Source organism: Herpailurus yagouaroundi, unplaced genomic scaffold (genome assembly GCF_014898765.1).
Source record: "Herpailurus yagouaroundi ecotype Mexico unplaced genomic scaffold, PumYag 186, whole genome shotgun sequence".
In the NCBI taxonomy this organism is placed as follows: Eukaryota; Metazoa; Chordata; class Mammalia; order Carnivora; family Felidae; genus Herpailurus; species Herpailurus yagouaroundi.
The window spans coordinates 11,700,621-11,723,466 of record NW_024412417.1 but is presented as its reverse complement, the minus strand read 5'-3'; the positions used below and the strand labels follow the sequence as shown (position 1 = coordinate 11,723,466).

Genomic DNA, 22,846 nt, shown 5'->3' with positions numbered 1-22,846 from the left:
TTCTTTCATAGCAGACGTTTTATATCAGAAGGAGGAAGAAAATGAAGTAACTAAAATCTAGGGGATGATCAGTTGTTAATAACGATTACAGTTCAGCAGAGAAACAGGTTAATATCTTTGATTTTTTTTTTGTCTTTGATTTGTTATTAAGCAGAATATACTGCTTTCCAGTCTTCCATCCAGCAACTTGAGAACTTTGAGCTTCACCTTTTGCTTTGAGGAGTTCCAACTGGTTACACCTCTGCAGACCAGCTTAGGGGATACAACTACTTCATATTCCCAGTCTTCCTGGCTGCCAGTTTTTTAATTTCCAGGAAAACAATGGATTTTCCTGCTTCTTCCTTCACAGACAGGCTGACATACAGCATAAATATTTTGACCATTAGCTCTCTTACAAAATATCCCTCCTCTCAACCAAAGAGAAGAAGGTAATTCAATACAACAGTCAAAATAGGCTTTACTACAAGAATTATTAAATAAAACTATTGTTATCATAAGAGAAAGATAATGGAGTGATCCAGAAAGTTTAACAAATCATTGCAAACTTTCCTGGATTCTGACTCTCCAGTTGAGGTATCAAGATGATTCTGGCACATAACACAGTCTATGGAGATCAGAATGGATCAACACATGTAGAACACAAATGGGTCTTGGGACCCTATGGAAGGGTAGATTAATTACAAGTGGTGTCAAGGAAATCCAGAATTTCAACAAGAGTCCATGTAGATGCTAGTTCTCACTCCAGCACCCTTTTTCCAATTAGCAGGAACTGATAGTTTTAGGATCAGTAGGGAGCGTGGTCAGTGGAAGCTATTATCATTGGTAACAGCTAACTTTTCTTGAGCACTTAATATGCGCCAGATACAGCTGTACTGCCTTCTCCCAATGAGGGTGGATGTCTTGTTATCTTGGATACTAGTGCTTTTAACTCCTTGTAATATGGTTAGGAAGATGCAAGTTGCTATATTCCTCCTGAATCTCTGTTTTTCATTTTCTTTGATCTTACTCTTTTAAATATACCTGCATAGCTTGAATGTCTTGGTGATTGGAAAAGTCTTTCATTATGTTTTGCTGGATGGTCCCCAAAAGAAGAATTAGATCTTGTGGGAAATAGATGGGTTTAGACTACTGAGGTAAGAAATGGGATGACATCCATTCCAGAAAGGGAAACAAAAAGGCCAAGGACTGTGGTGGGTAAAGAATAGGAAAATGTGAGTGATTTATATTTGGGGTATGTGAGTAAAGTCAGGACAAGCTACATGTAACTCGGTTCCTTTTTGCACTTTTGGTGGCGGGGGCGGGGGGGGGAGGTAAAGATTATTCTTTGAATGATAGAAGGGAGTTATATACTTTTCTGCTCTTCAGTCGTAGTATCTGAAAAAAATAAATTAACTAGAGAAAGAAAAGGGCAGCGTTTAAATGGTGTTTGGGACTGTGTGAATTTTTTAAAACCACAGGCAAAATTCCCTGCCCTGTTTACATTAAAGTAGGAGTGGGGAGCAGACATTAAACAAGATAAGTAAATAATATGGTATTTTAGAAGGTGATAAACTACATGGAGAAAATTCAGCAGAGGAGGATTGCAAATGTTGTGTGGAGAAAGGCAAAATGGCTGTCATAGAGATTTGTTTGAAGAGCTAGAGAGAGCACTATTCGCTCTACCTGGGTGTATGGGGGCAGCTTCAGACAGGTGCTATCTTGAAGCATATGTAATTCATCAATTCCTAATCTTAAGTCCTACAGGTACCTCAAACTTAACAACCTCATACTAAATTTTTTTTAATGTTTATTTTTGAGAGAGAGAGACAGAGTGCAAACAGGGGAGGGGCAGAGAGAGGGGGAGACACAGAATTCGAAGCAGGCTCCAGGCTCTGAGCTATCGGCACAGAGCCCGACACAAGGTTCAAACCCATGAACTGTGAAATCATGACCTCAGCTGAAGTAGGATGCTTAACCAACTAAGCCACCGAGGTCCCCTAACCACATACTAAATTCAATTTATTTTCTTCCAAACCTGTTCTCTGTGCTCCCCCCACCCCATGCAGTTGATTCTGCTGACTGAATATGCTGAATCCAGGTTCTTCAGCCCCACTGGCTTCCAGACTAATGTAGTAGCTTCCTAAGTGGTCTCCTTGCAACCACCCTCAATTCTTTCCCTTCTGTTCTCCGCTCTGCCATGGGAGTGATCTTTCTAAAATGCTCTGCATGGCCTAGAGGATAAACTTCTCTTAAATGCATCCAAAATTCTCCATGACTTGGCTTCTTCCCCTTCTCAAGAATTTTCTTCGGTCTTTCCTCAAATAAGTCTTAGTTTCTGGCTATAACAAACTATAGTTTTCCCAACTGTTTCAGTTTTCCTGCTCTTGTACCTTTTGTTTTGAGATTGCAATCACCTGTTGTCTGACTTTTAAATTGCCACTTGTGCTTCAAAATCCATCCCAAAGTCATGGTCTTTATAAAGTTAGTTCCACCCCCTCTTCTTCCTTAGGGTTAGTTGGTCCTCTTTCCTTAGTACTACTACTGTTCCTCCCTTACAGCACTTGTGAACCCCTTAAGGCCAGTAACTGTGGTGTACTCATCTTTGCTTTCCCAGTACCTAGCCCAGTGATTGGCACATAGAGCAGAGCTTAATAGGTGTTAGTGAGTTTGACTTTGGATATGTTCCATTTTGGATGGCTAAAGGGCATCCAGATACAGAAATGTCCAGTTGGAGGAGAGTGGTGGTAGCTGCTATTATTGGCTTAAAAGTAATGGGTGAAACTCTGCATGAGAATTATGTAAGCACATAATGGTAAAGCCCCCCCGCCCCAATAAAATGCTGAGGTAGGATGCCTCATGTAGGGAAAAGGCAGATAAAGGAGACTAGTATGAAGCTGCCAAGAACAGAAGGATGGAGCCTGGCATAGAATAGGTGCCCAATGAGTAATATAAAACATCCCGTCTAGCATAAGCATAATCCCGTGTAGAGATACTGTAAAATCATACCGTTCCGACCTCATCCTGTGTATATCTGTATCCTGTGTGTATCTATACTTCTAAAAGGCGTCATTTGGTTTGTAACCTGCTTTTTATACCTGATTATCTCGGAAACATTGTCAAGCAAACGTTCACCTACATTATTTTTATTGGCATCTCACTGCAGGACCTAGTAGCTTGGATACACAATGCTTCCCAAAGTGAGAATGGGGAGAGACAGAGCCCATGAAGTTAGAAAGCCCGGCTGCGCTTGTGGTGGGGGTGGAAGGGTGGGAAAAGGACGAGACTCCTCTGGGAGAAGCCGGACCAGAGCCTGCGGATCGCCGGGCGGCCGGCGGGGGCGGCGCGGAGCTGGAGGAAGGGGCGGCGCGGGGCGAGGCGGGGCGGCGCGGCGGCGCGTAGCGGTTACTCAGGGCGGGCAGTTCAAACTGAAGGAGGGAATCTCGGCGGCCCCACGCGAACGTGGCGTGGGGGTTGCCATAGCCGGGCATCCCTGGGGGCGAGGCGGCGGCTCCTGCCTGACGCACCCAGCGGCGGCTGCCTGTCTCCCCTCCCGCCTGGCCCCGCGGCCCGGTCGGTGCGGGCGCGCCTCGGTCTCCAAGTGGGCGGGAGTGGGGGGCCCAGGTGTGTGCCCGCTAGCGGGCCTCTGGTCGTCCGCCGGCCCGGGGCCCACTTTGCTTTCTAGGTGCTGGGACTAGAGAGGGGCCCCGAAGCCGGCCTCTTGCCCGCTCGCTCCGCTCCTGGTGACGCCCACCCGCCCTCGGCCTCTCGGTGGCGTTCTGGGCCCTGAGCCGTGGCGGCGGAACCGAGGCGACCCCGGGCCGCCGCCAGCCTGGCCTTGGGAAGGTCGGGGAGGGACGAGCGGGGCCAAAGGACGCCCTGGCGAGACCGTTAACCACCCACCCGCCGATAGCACCTTGGGGAAGTCAATGACAGCGCTGCGGCTTACACTGCATTTTCAAAAACCCGATTTCGGGAAGATTCCTCAGTTCCGAGACTAGCTGGAGAAAACCAGGATATTGAAATTACTATTATTTGGAAAGCTGGAGGAAATTCGAAGTGATTTAGGCCTTTTCATATGTTAGAAATAATCCCTGCAGCATGTGTTTTATGTACCTTTCCGATTTTAGCAGCCACGTGCTGCTGCACGTTTCTCTTTAAGTGGTATTACTTTGGCATGAACTTTAAAGGCAGAGTGAAAGATTTTCTTGTTTGGAAGCCCTCATAACTGACATCTAAGAGCTCAAGATTTACTGATGGTAAGATTTTCCAATTTAACAAATGAAGAAAATTTGTTTTTTATATAGTTAAGTAGTATTTCATTCTCTAACAAGTGTTCTTAAAAATTGAATTATAATTGACATACAATATTAGTGTCAGGTGTACAACACAATGATTCTATCTTTTTATATATTACAAAGTGATCACCTTGATAGGTCTATTTATTATCTGTCATTACAAAAAGTTGCTACAGCATTATTCACTATATTCCCTATGGCATATATTACACTCCCATGACTTATTTTACAACTAGAAGTTTGTACCTCTTTTTTAAACATTTTTTTTATTTTTTAAAATTTACATCCAAATTGGTTAGCATATAGTGCAACAATGATTTCAGGAGTAGATTCCTTAGTGCCTCTTACCCATTTAGCCCATCCCCCTCCCACAACCCCCCCAGCAACCCTCAGTTTGTTTTCTCTATTTTTGTGTGTCTTCTGTTTTTTCCCCCTCCCTGTTTTTATATTATTTTTGTTTCCCTTCCCTTATGTTCATGTGTTGTGTCTCTTCAAGTCCTCATATGAGTGAAGTCATATGATTTTTGTCTTTCTCTGACTAATTTCGCTTAGCATAATACCCTCCAGTTCCATCCACGTAGTTGCAAATGGCAAAATTTCATTCTTTTTGATTGCCGAGTAGTACTCCATTGTATACGTATACCACATCTTTATCCATTCACCTATCACTGGGCATTTGGGCTCTTTCCATACTTTGGCTATTGTTGACAGTGCTGCTATAAACATGGGGGTGTATGTGTCCCTTGGAAACAGCACACCTGTATCCCATGGATAAATGCCTAGTAGTGCAACTGCTGTCTCGTAGGGTAGTTCTATTTTTAGTTTTTTGAGGAACCTCCATACTGTTTGAGAGAGTGGCTGCACCAGCTTGCATTGCCACCAACAATGCAAAAGAGATCCTCTTTCTCTGCATCCTCGCCAACATCTGTTGTTGCCTGAGTTGTTAATGTTAGCCATTCTGACAGGTGTAAGGTGATATTTCATTGTGGTTTTGATTTGTATTTCCCTGATGATGAGTGATGTTGAGCATTTTTTCAAGTGTCCGTTACCGATCTGGATGTCTTCTTTGGAGAAGTGTCTATTCGAGTCTTTTGCCCATTTCTTCACTGGATTATTTGTTTTTTGGGTGTTGAGTTTGATAAGTTCTTTATAGATTTTGGATACTAACCCTTTATCTGACATATCATATGCAAATATCTTCTCCCATTCTGTCGGTTGCCTTTTGGTTTTGTTGATTGTTTCCTTTGCTGTGCAGAAGCTTTTTATTTTGATGAGGTCCCATCAAAATAAATTTCGCTTTTGTTTCCCTTGCCTCCGGAAACATGTTGAGTAAGAAGTTGCTGCCACCAAGATCAAAGAGGTTTTTGCCTGCTTTCTCCTGGAGGATTTTGATGGCTTCCTGTCTTACATTTAGGTCTTTCATCCATTTTGAGTTTATTTTTGTGTATGGTGTAAGAAAGTGGTCCAGGTTCATTCTTCTGCATGTCGCTGTAGAAGTTTGTACCTCTTAATCCCCTTCACGTATTTAGACCACCCGCTACCCTCATCGCCTCTGGCAACCACAAGTTTGTTCTCTATGAGTCTGTTTCTGTTTTGTTTGTTAATTTGTTTTGTTTCTTAGATTCCGCATATAAGTGAAATCATATGGTATTTGTTTTTGTCTGACTCATTCTTCTTAGCATAATACCCTATGAGTCCATCCATGTTGTCACAAATGGCAAGAGTTTTTTTTTTATGGCAGAGTAATATTTTATTGCATATATGTACCTTATTTTTATTAGTTCATCTATTGATGGACGCTTAGGTTGCTTCCATATCTTGGCTATTGTAAATAATGCTGCAATGAGCATGGGGTGCACACATCTTTTCAAATTAGTGTTTTCATTTTCTTTGGATAAATATCCAGAAGCGGAATTAGTAGATCATTTGATAGTTCTATCTTTAATTTTTAAGGAACCTCCATACTGTTTTCCATAGTACCTGAACCAATTTGCATTCCCACCAACAGTTCATGAAGGTTCCCTTTTCTCCCCATCCTTGCCAATTTTTTTCTTTCTTGAGAGCACTGTAGAGATAAATGTTCTCCACATTCAAAGAGGGTGCCTCCGTGGCTCAGTTGGTTAAGATTCTGACTCTTGATTTTGGCTCAGGTCATAATCTCACGAATCGTCATGAGATCGAGCCCTGCATTGGGCTCTGTGCTGACAGCACAGAACCTGCTTGGGATTCTCTCCCTCCCTCTCTCTGCCCGTTCCCTGCTGGCTCACTTTCTCTCTCTCTCTCTCTCTCTCTCTCTCTCTCTCTCTCTCTCACTTTCTCTCTCTCAAAATAAATAAATAAGCTTTAACAATTTTTTAAACATGAGTATTAAGGAGGCTCATTTGATTAATCAGTGAACTGTTGAGTCGGTAAAATTAAATATGTCAATAGGAATTTCATAATTCTGCATGTCTGTTTAAAAGATTTAAAAATTAAGTTTTGAACAGCCAAGTTTTGCTTAAGACCAACATCTTGGGAAAATGGAAAGATGAGCATGATGACAGCAGAGAAAAAAAGCACATTGGAGGCAACTTCGAATGTATAGATGAACAGAAGAAATTAGATTTTTATATATATATATATGTGTGTTTGTATCAAGTGGCCTATGGTTGGTGGGGGGAGAGGATTATATCTGCATCCCCATTTTGTTTCTAACCATTTGCCTCGGTTTCCCAGATTCTAGCACTGTGAGACACCTAGTGGTGACGTCGAATTGTTACATTTGCTCTTTTTAGAAGGATTTTGCGACCTAATTTTAACTTAATAGAATGATTCTCAGGGGGAAATATTCATGGGTAGAGGTGTAATTTGGAAGCTCATTATATGTCATCAACTTAATATTTTGTTTGAAAATACAATACAAATTATAGAAAGCAAAGTTTGATGATCTTGGCTGGTAAGCACGTACAGAAGATAGCAGCCATTCTCATGATCTGAGGGGATCTAGATGGGAAGAGAACATGTATCAAATTTACCAAAATTGAATGTAAGTTTAAAAGGTTGAAAACCACATAGATACTTTGCCCAGTAATAATCTTCCAGTGGTCATTTTACCATAAAGAAACTGTTTTGTTTTGTGGTTGGAGTAGTGATTTGTTGTTTTTAAGAACTCATTCACTTGTATACTTAACTGGTGTAACCTAGGCATAAATATATTCCTTTCCCATTGTAGTCAACTAAAGTTTTTCTTCCTAGGATCTTTTAATAGAGAAAAACCATGCATTTGGTCTGGAGAAAACTTTAAAAGAATGACAGTTTTCTTAGTGTCCTTTGAATAATCTGGAAAAATACCAGAAACTGTGATGATTTTCTTCCCTTAGTGCCCTCTGGGTTAAGATTTGAGTTTATAAAAAGAAGGAATGTGATAATACTGTTTAAAAAGGTTAAGGAATAGAGTATTTCCTTGTGTTGTTTCTTACAAATATAATTACTGAGTAACTTATTAAGTAATTTACTTGAATTCTGTCCTTGCAATTTCAAGAATATTATAAAGGGTGCATTTCCCATAAATAGTTGTCTGTTATCTGTGAAATCAGGCCTGCAAGTGGATGTTATATCTCAAAATATTTACAAAATGACACATGGATAAGCATAACATGCCAAGTTTGTAACGGCCCTATGTCTATGTGGCACTGGTTCATTTTAGTTAGCTCAAGAAGAATGTATTAGTAATTTATCAATAAGCCAGGGAGTCTTTTCAAAGTAGTGAGTCTGGGGCGCCTGGGTGGCGCAGTCGGTTAAGCGTCCGACTTCAGCCAGGTCACGATCTCGCGGTCCGTGAGTTCGAGCCCCGCGTCGGGCTCTGGGCTGATGGCTCAGAGCCTGGAGCCTGTTTCCGATTCTGTGTCTCCCTCTCTCTCTGCCCCTCCCCCGTTCATGCTCTGTCTCTCTCTGTCCCAAAAATAAATAAACGTTGAAAAAAAAAATTAAAAAAAAAAAAAACAAAAACAAAAAAAAACAAAGTAGTGAGTCTGGAAATTCAGACGTTGAGAGCAGTCATGGGGACTGGATTTCTGTGACAGGCCTATGTTACAAGTATGAATAACATTATCCTGGAGTTGCTTAGCCAAATTGCAGTTAAATCTAGTGACAGCACTCATTTGACACCTTTCCAGAGACGTGTTTAAAAATTAGCATATAGTTTGTTTAAGCAGCTTTACTTATAACCCAGAATTTTGAAGGGAAATATCCAACTGACTAGATACAGGCCAAGAGAAATAGCTAAAATATTAAAACTATAATTATGCACATCAATGCTGTTAATATCATGAGGTTATCTAAAAATGATGCCGTCAGATTTTTTTCTCAAGTGTAGTTCAAGAAAATATTTGTGCATGGTGCTTAGACTAAGCTTATCAAGTAATCCGTGAATATGTATAACCCAAAAGTTTTGGTTTTTAGGATGTTAAAAGTTGGCTTAAGTAAGATACACTTGAGTATATATTAGAGTAGATTTGTTTTTTAGAGTAACTTTTTTTTATTGCCATAGCGTTTTCTATTATTATCTATAGTCCTAACAAATGTATTTTGGTGTAAGCTGCCAAACTCCTCATTTCAAAGGAAGAATAAAATTTGTTTTCCTCTGTAGAAACAGAGCTTTTGAAGATGTCAGAGAGACATTTAGGTCAGACTTGCCCTGGAGCAGAAAACGAGGTGGACTCTCCTGTCAATTTCACGTATTCCAGCTTCAGAGACTACTGTTCTACATCTTCATTTCAAGACAGTGGCTACAATGAGTTGTTACAGCCTTGCAACGATGAGAATACAGGTAAAGAATTATTTGGAAAGAAAGGAAAAGGCCCACCATTAATCCATGAACATCCTGAAACTTCAGATCTGGGCTTGACTCATCCTTTAGAATCTCCAACTCAAAAAAAGAGAGGTGTCTTTTCTAGGAAGGAAAAGGAGAAAAGCCCCGAACTTTGTGAAACTCCTAAACTCAGTGGGAAAAAATTTTTGCAGCGCAGAAGGTTGGACACATCTTTCTCTCTTCTAACAGGGGACTTTGAATCACAAAATAGTTCTCTAGAAAGTAGTATGAACCAAGTCCTCAACTTAGAAAAAAATATTCCAAGCCATGTTTCAGGTCTTCCACGGCAAAACAGTTTTAGTCCTTTAGTTACTAGTACTTTGAAGACAGAAGAAGCAACCTCTAGCAGTCAAAAATTGAGACTTAATTTTTCTCAACAGAAGACTTCCACGGTTGATGATTCCAAAGATGACTATAGCCTGTTTGAAGTTGAATGTCTATCTCCGATTCAGGGCAATAGTTTTAGAGACTCTATCACATATGACCTTAGTGATAGCAGTCTGTTTGTTAATGATGAGAATACATATCCCAAACCTCTGGGCTCCTCTGTTAGTGGAACAACTTGTGGGACAGATGGGGACATACGTGTGACTCCAATAAGTAATCTTGTAGCAAACATTAAATTTAATGCAAGTCAAAGGCTCTCCCCTTCAACTAAAGTGAGGGGCAATATTTCAACACCTGAAGACAGTGGTTTTAACTCACTTTGCTTGGAAAAATCAGAAGATTCCCTCTCTGACCAGGAGGGTTCTTTTCAAGAACTTCAGAAACATAAGGGAACTGTCAGAGTGGGGAGCACCATAAAAAAGTCAAGGCATCTTAGAAGGCTGAGAAGATTGTCCACCCTGGAGGAGCATGGCTCACAATCTGAGACAGAAGGGGAAAAGCAGACTGACCACTCTGACTCTAAAACAACACCAGCAGCTGCCTCAGACTCCTCAGAGAGTCAGCTGAGCAGTGACACTAAGATGTTAAGCTTTAAGAATTTATCAAAGACCCCAGCCTTGCAGTTAGTGCACGAGCTCTTCATGAGAAACAAAAGAAAAAGATTCCAGCAGAATGGTGCACATGAATTCTTAGAAGAAAGGGATGGGGGGCAAATAGCCGTGCTTCAGTGTATACTTACAGGACTGATTGGCAAGAAAATGGGTATAGAGAAACTGGACGTCTTAACAGAATTAAAATATAGAAATTTAAAGCATATTCTTGCTATGGTTTTAGATTCCTTGACTGCAGAAAGCCTATTCAGGTAAGAAATAATTTTTTTTTTTTTCTGAAATAAAACTTCCTTCTTACCACTTTTTTTTTTAATTGGAAAGCTTTTCTATGAGTTGAACAGTTGTCCTGTTTTTTATTTGTTTTATTATCTCTCTCTTTGGTTGTCTCACACTTTATCAAAGGTGGTTTAGTGAACTTCCCTAAAGTTACTATATTACTAGAGCTTAGGAACATAGGTTCCTTCTGTTTAAAATCCTGTTTCAGGGGCGCCTGGGTGGCTCAGTCGGTTAAGCATCTGGCTTCAGCTCAGCTCATGATCTCCCAGTCCGTGAGTTTGAGCCCTGCGTCAGGCTCTGTGCTGACAGCTTCAGATTCTGTGTCTCCCTCTCTCTGACCCTCCCCTTTTCATGCTCTGTCTCTCTCTGTCTCAAAAATAAATAAACATTAAAAAAAAAATTTAAATCCTGTTTCAGATGCGTCAATATAGTCTTCTGGGTAAGGTTCATGGCACTGTCATTTGGGAAGAGAGTTTCTAAAAGTCGAACTTTAAATTTTCAAGACTGGCAAGCTTTATTCCATGAAAATTATTTGATGATTTAATAGTCCACATCCTGGGGCGCCTGGGTGGCGCAGTCGGCTAAGCGTCCGACTTCAGCCAGGTCACGATCTCGCGGTCCGTGAGTTCGAGCCCCGCGTCAGGCTCTGGGCTGATGACTCAGAGCCTGGAGCCTGTTTCCGATTCTGTGTCTCTCTCTCTCTCTACCCCTCCCCCGTTCATGCTCTGTCTCTCTCTGTCCCAAAAATAAATAAATGTTGAAAAAAAATTAAAAAAAAATAGTCCACATCCTGTTGTCAGATTGCAAATTGGATTAATGTTAGGACACTTGGTCAGAAATATTGTAAAATGTCATGTTGACTAAGAAAGGGCAACATACAAAGGGTACCATTTAGTTATTGAATCTAAGTTCTAGAATACAAAATGACGGTTAGCTTTCATTTTAGGGCTTAGTTTTTCTAGAGACCAAGGGAATACGGATTAGTTCATTTTCATTGCCAACAGTGCCATGGAAGGTAATTGCTTTTGAAAATTTCAAGGAATTAGAAACAAGAATTTGTGCTAACAGAAATTTCAGTATGTTGAATGCTGCTATATAATGAAAGAGAAACAGACATTTAGGATTATTAAGGGTGGGAACTAGGGTTACAAAGACTAAAGTGAGACTGTGTTCATACTGGTAATTTTGGGGAGTTGCAGGACTATCAGAAGACGAGACCCTTGGGAATGCCATGGCCGGAAGGAGGGAAGCCTTGTGGAACAGGACTTCTGCAAGTGGCAGTTGGGGGAGGACGTGTAGGAGAGTTTGTAAACTTGTTTTTCCATAGGGATATGTCAAAAGTTTGGTTCATAGAATCCTTGCTGTTTTTATGGCCACTACCTCTATTTGAACCCTTCTTCACCTTTCCTCCACAAATTAATTGTAGGCTATTGTAGAAAGTCATAGAATTTCATAGATGGAAGTCTAGTCATTAAACATCTAGTCTAGTCACATATTTTTCAGATGAGGAAACTGAGTTCCAGAGAAGTTAAGTGATCTGCCAGCAGTCATTCAAGGACATAGGAATATATCTAGGTCTATAACTGAGCCCTCTGATTTCTAATCCAATAGTGTCCCACAAACTCACATTAAGGTTTAAGGCCTTTCTAAATAGACTTGATCAGGAACGTACTTGGTGTAACCCAAGTAGGATAATAAACAGATTAGTGCACTTGTATGTATGTGCCTTTAAAAAAATGTTCAGATGGGATAGTTGTTTAATAAAATCAAAGGGATGGCTGAAATACAGGAATTTTATTTTTATATGCTGGAGTATTTGGATATAGACCAGTTAAAAAATGAGTAATACTTTTGGGTGCTCATTTGTGGGAGTAGTTGATATTCAATCATATTTTGATAATTACCTCTTCTCCCCACCCCTTCAGATTTATAGTATTTGTACTGTAGAATGCATGTATAATGTTAGTAGTGTTTATTCTTGGTAATGTGAGAGATTATGGTCAGTTGAAATAACTGGCAAATATCCAATAATATAGTTCATTTCTTTCCCATTAATAGGTGTCTAGCTGCCTTTCTCTCTCCTTAATCTGTTATAAGACCCATGTATTGGCTTGGGGAGAGGCAAGGCAACTGAAGTGGCCATGACAGCTGGGAAGTACTCCAGCTTAACAACTCAAGTACTTATTACCTCTGTAACAACAAGGGACTTTTTTTTTTTTTTTTTTTTTTTTTTAGCTGTCTGGTCTTACTCCCTTTGAGTGATTTAAGTTAGAGTAGTAAAAAAAGAGCAGAGTAACACTTGAAAGATTATTTTTCTTTAATAATTAGTATAGCCAAAGTTATTGACAATAGGCAACCACTGGATGTAAGTTGGGGTTTTTTTTTCTTTAGCTGCTTCATTCTCATAAACTTTGGTTTATAAAATAGGAACTTTGGAGTGCTAGCTATCATAATAATCGTTATTTTGCGTCTACTACTTCTAATGAATTATTGATAGTTCTTACTTTTGTTTAATCAACAATGGTAGGTTTGCTAAGTTTAATCAACAATGGTAGATTTCCTCCTATAGATTTAATAGGAGAAGCAGATAAAAAACCTCTTGGACTGTATAGATGATAATCATTTTCTGCATGTTGTGTTCTAATTTTTTTATTGTTGGGTCACATTTGAAGTTAAATCCTCTTAATCAGTCTCTCAGTGGGCTCATATTGGTCTTATACGAAACTATGTTTTTCTGTTAACCATTTATAAGATAATTTATTGATATAATGCTGGCATATATTTAATGTTTTAATAGGAATTCTTTCATATGGTGAAATAATATGAAACAACAATGTAGATCAAATCATATTTTTAATGTAAATATTTAGGTTTAAATTTATTGTCCAGAATCTTTAAGTTTTTCTTATTGCCATTGGCAAAAAAAAAAAAAAAAGTTAATTTTGTGGAATATATACAATATAAAACTGACCTTTATGTTATAGTGTTTGGAAAGTAAGCAGAAATTGGCGTGAAATTATTGTTCAAGATAAAAACGCAAATCGGAGGAGGAAATTTTACATCTCACAACTGAAAACAGATTCTGAGGTAACGTATATAATACTTTTCTCAAATGGATTTGTAAAAATAATAATCTCATATTGCTGGACAGCCTAATTTGGTTTTCCTGCTATCTTTTAACTTTTTCCATTTACCAAACATTCACTCACGAATGTTTTACTTTTCCCCAACTCCATTTCCTTCCAGTCCATAAGTGGAGTAGATAACCTAACATCAAGAGCGTCTTGTGGGATTATGTTGTTTGGGTGTGTGTGCAGTGTTTGAATACTGGTGCTATGCTGGGTCTTATTCATAATTAGATATCCTTATAGCATTTTCTATTTAGCCTTTTGAGTGGCTATTATTGTGCCAATTGCTCAGATTACAATTGTGAACCTTTTTGAAATGATCTCTGCTCTCTTGGAGCTGATGCCCTGTGGGTGTTACAAGTAAACAGGTGATTACAATACGGGTATGTTAGAGGAAGGCCAGAATTAGTTCTATTGGAACATTAAAAAAACATTTTTTTTTAAAAAAGCTTATTTATTTTTGAGAGACAAAGCACGAACAGGGGAGGGGCAGAGAGAGGGAGACACAGAATCGGAAGCAAGGCTCCAGGCTCTGAGCTGTCAGCACAGAGCCCGACGTGGGGCTCAAACCCATGAACCATGACATCATGACCTGAGCAGAAGTCCTACGCCCAACTGACTGAGCCACCCAGGCACCCCTCTGTTGGAACATTTAAACGGAGTATTTGATGCTTGAGAATCAACAGAAGGCTTTTCAGAAAAAGTGCAACTCAACTGAGACCTGAAGGACCAATGAGTGGTTAGCCAGGTGAAGACAGGGAAGAGTGTTTCAGCTGAGAGTTTAGCATCCAGGAAGGCCTGGAGGTGAGTCAGCGTGGCAGATTAGGACTGGTAAAGTATCATAAGCTTATATTTTCTTGAAGATTTGAGGACCAGCTTTGAGGGTACAGGAAAAGTCCTGTAGAAGCTGACTAATTTTTCCTGTGGACGCAACTTTATGTAATGCATCTAATGACTCTGGCACCCATATGTATTATATACACAACTTTTAACCTTTTCCTACCTATCATTACTGAAAGAAACTGTGAGTTCATGCTCTTATTCTTGTTCTAGTAAAGAGTATTTAATAAATTATTATTTCATTAGGTAACGTAAATAATGTAAATTTCTAATTTGACAAAACACAATACTTGAGATGAAGCATGGTACAAACGTATAAACACCTAGACACAGATTGGTGGGTTTCTCATAGCAATGAAATACTAGGGACTGAGTTAACTTAAACATTGACTTTCTATTTGACTTTGAAGAAAAGTTTTACTTTCTTACCTATGATATTGCCTTACAACTTATTCACAGCCCCTCCCTGGCTACTTACTGCTGCCTTCTGATCCTGGGAGCTTATAATAGTGAAATTATTAACTGCCTTCTTATCTTATTAGAGTGCTGCTCTATATGCTGAGGACCTACTTAAAAAAATAGTTTTTAAGCAAACACCTAATAATACTAACCTGTTAGCTCCATTTACATTGTACATCCTACAGGGAAAGAAACCTGCTTGTGTTTTGCAACACTTCAGGTAATTCTAGATAAAATATTCTGTCTTTATATCCTGGCCACCACTTTTCTTTTCTAACTTTGTTTCTCAAAGATTATACTTTTTTTTCCTTACTTGAACTTTTTTCTTATTTTCGTTTGCTTTTTAATTTTTTTTTCAGAGTAAAACAAGTACATGGTCTAAAAAGTCCAGTTGGACTGTGAGGCTTAGGTCAAAACACATTCTCCTGCCTATCCCTTCTCACTCTTGATTCTTGTGCCCAAGTCACTTACCTCCAACTCTTCAGTTGTTCCTCCTGAGATTTACCTCCACATTTCTAAATAGCACACCTTTACTGCTATTTCTTGACTTTTTAGAGAGAGTGTTTGTTCTCTAACTTCTCACCGCCACTACCACTACCTACCCACCCACCTGTCTCTCTGAATTCCTTTCTCCTGTCTCACCATTGTAACCACACCATCATGTGGGAGTCGGTCAGAATTAGGTGCTGACATTATGAAGAATGTGTCGAGATTATTATGAGTTATTGACAGCTGTAACATGCAGTACACTATGAATACACCTTTTTTCCTATATAACTTTTTTTTTCCAGAGTTAATAATTGCCCAGTTTCTTTCTTTTGTTTTGCTTAGTGTTTCTCTATACAGATCCCTGATTCATCTCCTATTATCCACCAGAACTGGAAATCTCCTCTGTGTAAGTCCAAACAAATCAGGTATTCTTCCTGTTCCTTCTTGTCCCTAGAAACATTCTTCCCGGTGCACTTTGCACTCCTGTTCTGATATGGACTAGTCGCTTTCCACTTGAGCTATCCTAATGTGTATCGTTAACCCAAAAAGAAACATTGTAAAACAAAGTTGTTTAATGGTTTTCCTCATACTTGTGTAATATCTCTGAAAGCTCCTTATGTGTGAAAATTGGAAGGCACCCACCAGCTGTGTGTATTAAGATCACAATTCTATCTCTTTGCTTTGCAGCATAAGAATTGGGATACCACACCTTTTCCATCGCATTTCTTAGTTTACTGTATTCTTCACTGTTCTTTTATAATCATGGAAATGAACAACCACATGGTGACTTCACTCTCACATTTGAATATTTTCTGGCAACATGATGTGACTATGTTTGAAAAATTTTGGCATTCACGAACATGTGCCTTTGTTTACTGCTTTGCCTCCTTTTGTTCCGAGATGGCAGCACACATTTTAACTCGAGGAGGACAGGGGTTACACTGTTTTATTCACTTGGTACCTTTAGGAGTTCTAGAAATATTTATTAAATAAATGAATGTTTAATCTGTGGCTGAAATGTGTTTCAACAATGTATCTCTCTTCATTTTTTTAAATTTCTGCACACTGTGTTTACCAACTGCATCAAAATTTGTCAGAATTTTGGTGTGCTCCAGTGTTGTGTGCTTGTGGCCTAGCCTTCAAATTATTTATACAAATGTACTATAAAGAGATGCATTGAGTCCTTGAAAAAGTTCAGTTGTATTCATTTTAATTTCAGAAAATGAATATTTATCCTTCACACTTATGTATATGTTGTTAAACTTAATCACGGAATTTTTCATGATCAGCTAACCTTATTTCCTATACTTATCCTACTATAATTTCTCGTATTTTCACTCTTCTCACTGTTAGGAGCCAATTGTGAGAAAGGGAGACAATTAAGGGAGAAGAAACACAATTTTAGTTAGACACACGAGGAGCTTCACATTGTATTTTGATAATTGGTTAAGAATGCCAATTATCAACCTTCACAAAATAGAAGGCATTACTGAAAGTATTTCTTGGCTGAATATTGAAGTAATATGGAAATCCGGTTCAGATAAGAGGTACCTTTTTTCCTCCTTGTTTAAAATGTAAGTGTAAAAATGACTCCAGTATTTACATGTAAAAACTAGCCAAGCCAATGGGATTTCATGGTCTAACCAGGCCCATTATTTTTCTGATGTGTGGCTAAGGTAAGAAACCTTCAGAGAATTCCATGATATCCCGTGGCAAACTTGGAAAAGATTCACCTCTTCTTAAACCTTGCCTTAAAACAAGGGTTGGCAAACGCCAGTCTGTGGGCCAAATCCTGTCCGTCACTTCTGCTTTTAAAGTCAGTTGCATTGGAACATAGCCTTGCTCTTTCATTTACATATCTCTACAGCTGCTTTTGCTAAAATGGCAGTTGAGTAGCTGTGACTATCTGGCCTGCAAAATGTAAAATATATACCATCTGGCCCTTTTCAGGAAAAGTTTGCCAACCCATGCCTTAAAGAGAAAAATAACCAATCTTGCAAACTTAAAGCTAACATTTATTGTTTTAATTTTGTTCATTTATATTTCTTTGACATTTAAATGTTAGATGAGAGAGAAAAAATTTTCCAAAAGGGAAAGCTTAGGGAGAAAATTCTTATGGAATTTAGTGTGAAACCATTTTCAACATTTAAATCAGAAAACTGTTCTGGAACTTTTGATATTACCGTATTGACCCCTCTCATCTTTTGCTGCAGGGGGCTCTATTAAATGTTGAGGACGCTGCCACTAGGCTCCATCTTTTAAATCGATCAGCTTTAAGATCTGTACAAGCTCAGGCTAGGATACCAGGTTTTCAGAGAGAACAAGTTTCAACACGTTCTCCTTGGGGAGAAGTTTTGACACCTATAGCAAGCTCTTCTGTTACTCACTTAAGTAGTAAACAGGAAGAATATGTTAAGGTGAGTATTTATCATCAATTATTAGAAATAAATACTCAGAGTTTGACATAAAGTGTTTCTCTATATGAAACTGGAAGATTTAGTGTGTATACTTTCACTGCAGGTTGCCAAAACACTTTTTATTGATGAAGCATTAAAACCTTGCCCGAGGTGCCAATCCCCTGCTAAGTACCAGCCATATAAGAAAAGGGGACTCTGTAGCCGCACAGCCTGTGGTTTTGACTTTTGTGTGTTATGTTTGTGTGCTTATCATGGGTCTGAAGAATGTAGCAGAGGAGCAGCAAAGCCAAGAAATAGAAAAGATGCTCTTCCAGGAAGTGCCCAGAGTAAGCGGAATTTAAAACGCCTTTAAAGAGACTTTAAATATAAAAGAAGCATTCCCTCTAAACAACGTTTTGTCTGACTTAAAATTATGAATATTTTGAAAGTATGCAAATTTTCCCATTAATGACAGATGATGATTTATTTCCTATTTTGTATATATCATAATCCATGTCTGTTTTCTTTAAAGTGTTTTACTGTGTCATATTTACCCATTTTAATAACAGTGTTTTTAAATAAAGAATTTTTAATGTTATCTTATGTATGTATTTAACTGTTTCATGTAACCTTTAAAAATTGTGCATTTCATCACTATGTGTTGAAATGTTCTTCTATCACTTTTTAAAAATAGTTTTCCAAATAATATTACAAATTTTGAACTTGAGACAGATGGCCTTATAGATTTGGAAAATGAGTATCTGAAATGAAATATAAATAAAATGTTTTCAGAAGTTCTATTGAATTCACTCAATAATTTCAATCTTTCAATTTAGTGTCATATTTGAGCAGACTTCTGGTTAAAGAAAATTTACTTCATATTGATTTCTAAGAAGACATAAAAAGTAAATTATTAGACGTGATTATTCACAATGAGAATCTTAGTAAAGTCATGCATTTCACATAAGTATTTTTTTAAATTCCAGAACTATAAGGGTGCCTGGGTGGCTCAGTTGGTTAAGCGTCCAACTCTTGACTTTGGCTTAGGTCATGATCTCACGGTTCGGGTTGTGAGTTTAAGCCCCACATCGGGCCCTGAGCTTGACAGCATGGATCCTGCCTGGGATTCTGTCTCCCTGTCTCTGTCCCTCCCCTGCTTGCTCTCTATCTCTCCAAGTAAATAAAAATAAACGTAAAAATTCCAGAACCATAATCACAGATTCCACTTGTTTTATCTAGGCTGGGCATCAGTATTGTGACAAATTCGGCCTAGTTGGACAAGATTGGGTTTTTTTAATAATCAGATTTACTAAATTGTTTATAATGTACCTCTTTCCAAAAATGGTTTGAGGTGGGATGTTCCATTTGTAGAATAGCAACAAGAAAGAGGTAAGTTCTGTTGTTGAACAAATTACTAAAACGAGGGGAAAATTTGAGTATAGTGTCACAGTTTCTTTGTCTTTAGGTAACTGATGTGTGTATATGTCTGTGTACACATTCTACACAGAGATGTAAAATGAAGCTCTTCTTACGCATTATTTTAAGACAATTTTAAAGTGTGAATTAGAGAGATATTTGCAAAAATCTGTTCTAAATTTTAATTTGTTGTTTAACTCACTAAAAAAATTAACTTCTAAATATTAAATTTTATCTATAACCCTTCTAATTCCACAAAGAATGTTTGGAGGCTAAATATAAATATAAGTAAATTGTCACTTGTCTTTAATAAGTTACACAGTCCATGAATTTTATATCACATTTTCTGACTGATGTGAATCAAGTTTAGTTTTCAGTGTCTATGTAATTTCCTGAGATATCTTCCACATCAGGATCAATATACTTATTAACATCATTTAATTAACCTCATTGAATTTTCTTTGTGTTTAGGAAACTTATTCCCAGTCTTGATTCTTTTAATAAAAGACGACTCTGATTTAATCTGTCTTTGATCTCTCTTTCTGTGGCTCAGATCAAATCATATCTTCTGTCATATGAACATTTTTGCTATTTTATGCTCTGGATTTCTTCCTAGCTTAAATGCCATTCCAGAAGTAACCCCCCATCCCCCCCCCTTTTTTTTTCAGAAGTGACTTCTTAAGCCTTAAAAAACACAGATCCAATTTTATGATATGTTTTTAAAAGCTGAAATGCAAGATTTTCTATTCTATATAATTTTAAAAGTTTATTTCCCCATATCTTACTGATTTTTATTATTTTATCACAGAAAATGAAAAAGGAAGGATAAGCATTTCTTTTGCCTCTTTATCCTTGAAATTGTAAGTAGTGCAGTGTAAGAATCTGGAATCCTAGTTCCTGTCCATTAGGAAGCACTTTGTAGTTGTCTTATGTGTTGCAATTACATTGCCCTCTCCATGGGATCACCTTTGTGGTCTTATGGCTGCCCAGTCTATTGAAGTGTAATATTTTATCTTACTCTGCTTTTGAAAACATAGATTTTACCACATTTAGTTTTAGAAATCAATAATCTACATGTATTTTTGTCTACTACAGGTACTCTTAGCAATGAAGTTTCACATTTTTCTATCTCTGGTTTCAATTGGGATTTGAGTATCATGGTCAAGTAGTTATGAGGAAAATGGTGTAAGGGCTTAGTACCACATATTTTAATGATTTTATAATAACAATTCTTAAGAAAAAAAAGATCAGGGTAGGAATTCAAAAGATAAGCTTTTTATTGGTAGGTTTTATATTTGTAATGAGGTTAAGGGGTAGGTTAAGTGGAAGAAAATCATGTAGTATTCCTGAATAACTTTATTAAACAAAGGCTCTAACTATCCAAAAAATAATCACCACCACCCTAATTATTGTAAATTATTAGGTATTACAGTAACCCACTGGAGCAGTTACCCTACGGTGTCTGCCATAGCATCCTGCACTTCCTGTGTATAGGATGGTACTTAGATTACTTTATTCAAACTATTTGTTTAATTTTCTTTCTGCATCAGATTATAAACTCTGTGAAGACCTGGACTATATCATGTTTGATTTAAATACTATTACAGCCCTAGGACCTTGCCTAGTGCCAGGCAAGTAGAAGGTGCTCCATAAATATTTATTGAACGAGTAGATTTTTTTTAGTGCCACTAGTAACTTTTATCAAGTAAATCATTACAACTCTATCCTAATGATCTGGTAATCTCTTAATATTTGATCTTAGTGATTAATGCTTCATTATACAAAAAAGTGGGATCTAAATGATTTCTTAAGTAGCTTCAAACATGTAATCAGTGGATTTGTTTGGTTTACACATTTTTTGAAGCTACTTTCCTTACAATGTAATAGGAGTGCTAGGTTAGGAGTCAAAAAGCCCGAGTGGATATCCTGAACTACTTACTAGCTGTGCCCTTCTGCAAGTTACTTATTGGTTCTGAACCCATTTCTTCTATCTATAAGTGAGAGAAATGAAAATAAATGGTGTACGATGAAATCACTGTTGAAACTCTTTAAAAGTGTTGTACTAATTTGTATAGCTACACATTTGGCTAAATATGAATAGAATAAGACAAGATACCATTTATGAGGGTAGAATATATGATCTTGATATCATTAGCATTATGCTAAATGAAACTATAAAGTCAACCTCTAACTTGCTTGTAAAAGATGTCTGCTTGGAAAAAAAAAAATTCAATCCTAAATTGAGCATTTACTACGTATAGGGACTGTTCTAAATCCCTTACATGTGTTAATTCATTTATTCTTCACAGTGACTCTATAAGGCAGTTATTATCTTATGTTTTTGTATATATCAGGTAAACCAAGAAGTAGGTTGAATAATCTAAGATCACACAGGCAACAAGTGGAGATTCCACCAGAGGGAGTCTGTCACTTTTACATGACAAAACTCTTTGCAGGATCCCGGTGATAAATTCAATATGCATATAATTACCATGTCTTAAAAGGAAGATTGTTTTGCCATTAAAGAAAAATCTAGTGACACCTCGGTGGCTCAGTCGGTTAAGTGCCTGACTCTTGGTTTCAGCTCAGGTCATGATCTCATGGCTCATGAGTTCAAGCCACATATTGGGCTCTGCTCTGGCGGCGCTGAACCTGCTTGGAATTCTCTCTCTCCCTCTCTCTATAAAATAAGAAATATTTATTTACTAATAAATAAGCTTAAAAAAAAGAGAAAAGTAGGGGCGCCTGGGTGGCGCAGTCGGTTAAGCGTCCGACTTCAGCCAGGTCACGATCTCACGGTCCGTGAGTTCGAGCCCCGCGTCAGGCTCTGGGCTGATGGCTCAGAGCCTGGAGCCTGTTTCCGATTCTGTGTCTCCCTCTCTCTCTGCCCCTCCCCCGTTCATGCTCTGTCTCTCTCTGTCCCAAAAATAAATAAACGTTGAAAAAAAAAATTTAAAAAAAAAAAAAAGAGAAAAGTCTATTGGCATGTTGGGGGAAAAATTCTAATTTAAAAACAACTCTGCCTGAATGAAGTAGTTCCTTATCTTGGTAGTTCCTTGCAACTTTATAATTTGGAAAACTAAATGAACCACGTGAATATACTATTATCTGAGAACTCAGTTCCAGAGAAAGGCTACTGTTCCAGTCTAAGGTCTTTGCAACTTAAAGACACAAGGCATGAAAATAAGTATTAACACATTCCAGTAATTACTATATTCTTACACATTTTGATTATTGAGTGAAAGTAACAAGTAAAATTTCACCAAATGATTATTGATAGGTCTATTCTGTGTTCCTCAAAAGATTGCAAAACAAGATAGATGATTAAAAATGGCACTTTATTTTTAAATTTTTTTCTGCTTAATAAGGACATAAGGGAAAAATGCGTGTTAAATCTGGGGAAAACCAACAAATACTTTACCTTCTACTGATTTAGGATAGGAAACAATCTTTTCCCACAATGGTCTGCCCCCTCGACAGCGTTGTTAGCCAATGGACAGGAATATTATTTTTCTTTTTGGCTTCTACCTATTTCCAATAAACAGAGGACTTTCTTATTTCTGATCCCCTGGTTTGGAAAACAAATGGTCAGAAACTTATGGTAAGTGATATAAGGAGAAACAACATTTTTTTTTTAATATATGAAATTTATTGTCAAATTGGTTTCCATACAACACCCAGTGCTCATCCCAAAAGGTGCCCTCAATACCCATCACCCACC

General features: G+C 38.0%; 1 protein-coding gene across 1 annotated transcript; it reads left to right on the top strand.

The window, feature by feature from the left end:
• Window positions 1–3,182: 3,182 nt before the first annotated feature.
• On the top strand, window positions 3,183–18,309 carry FBXO43 (F-box protein 43). The gene is given in 8 exon segments (XM_040494870.1): window positions 3,183–3,587; window positions 3,675–3,964; window positions 4,167–4,205; window positions 4,207–4,235; window positions 8,902–10,372; window positions 13,382–13,484; window positions 17,527–17,730; window positions 17,834–18,309. Coding segments are annotated over 8 exon segments (2,790 nt in total). The 3' UTR covers window positions 18,083–18,309.
• The last annotated feature ends 4,537 nt before the right edge of the window (window positions 18,310–22,846 follow it).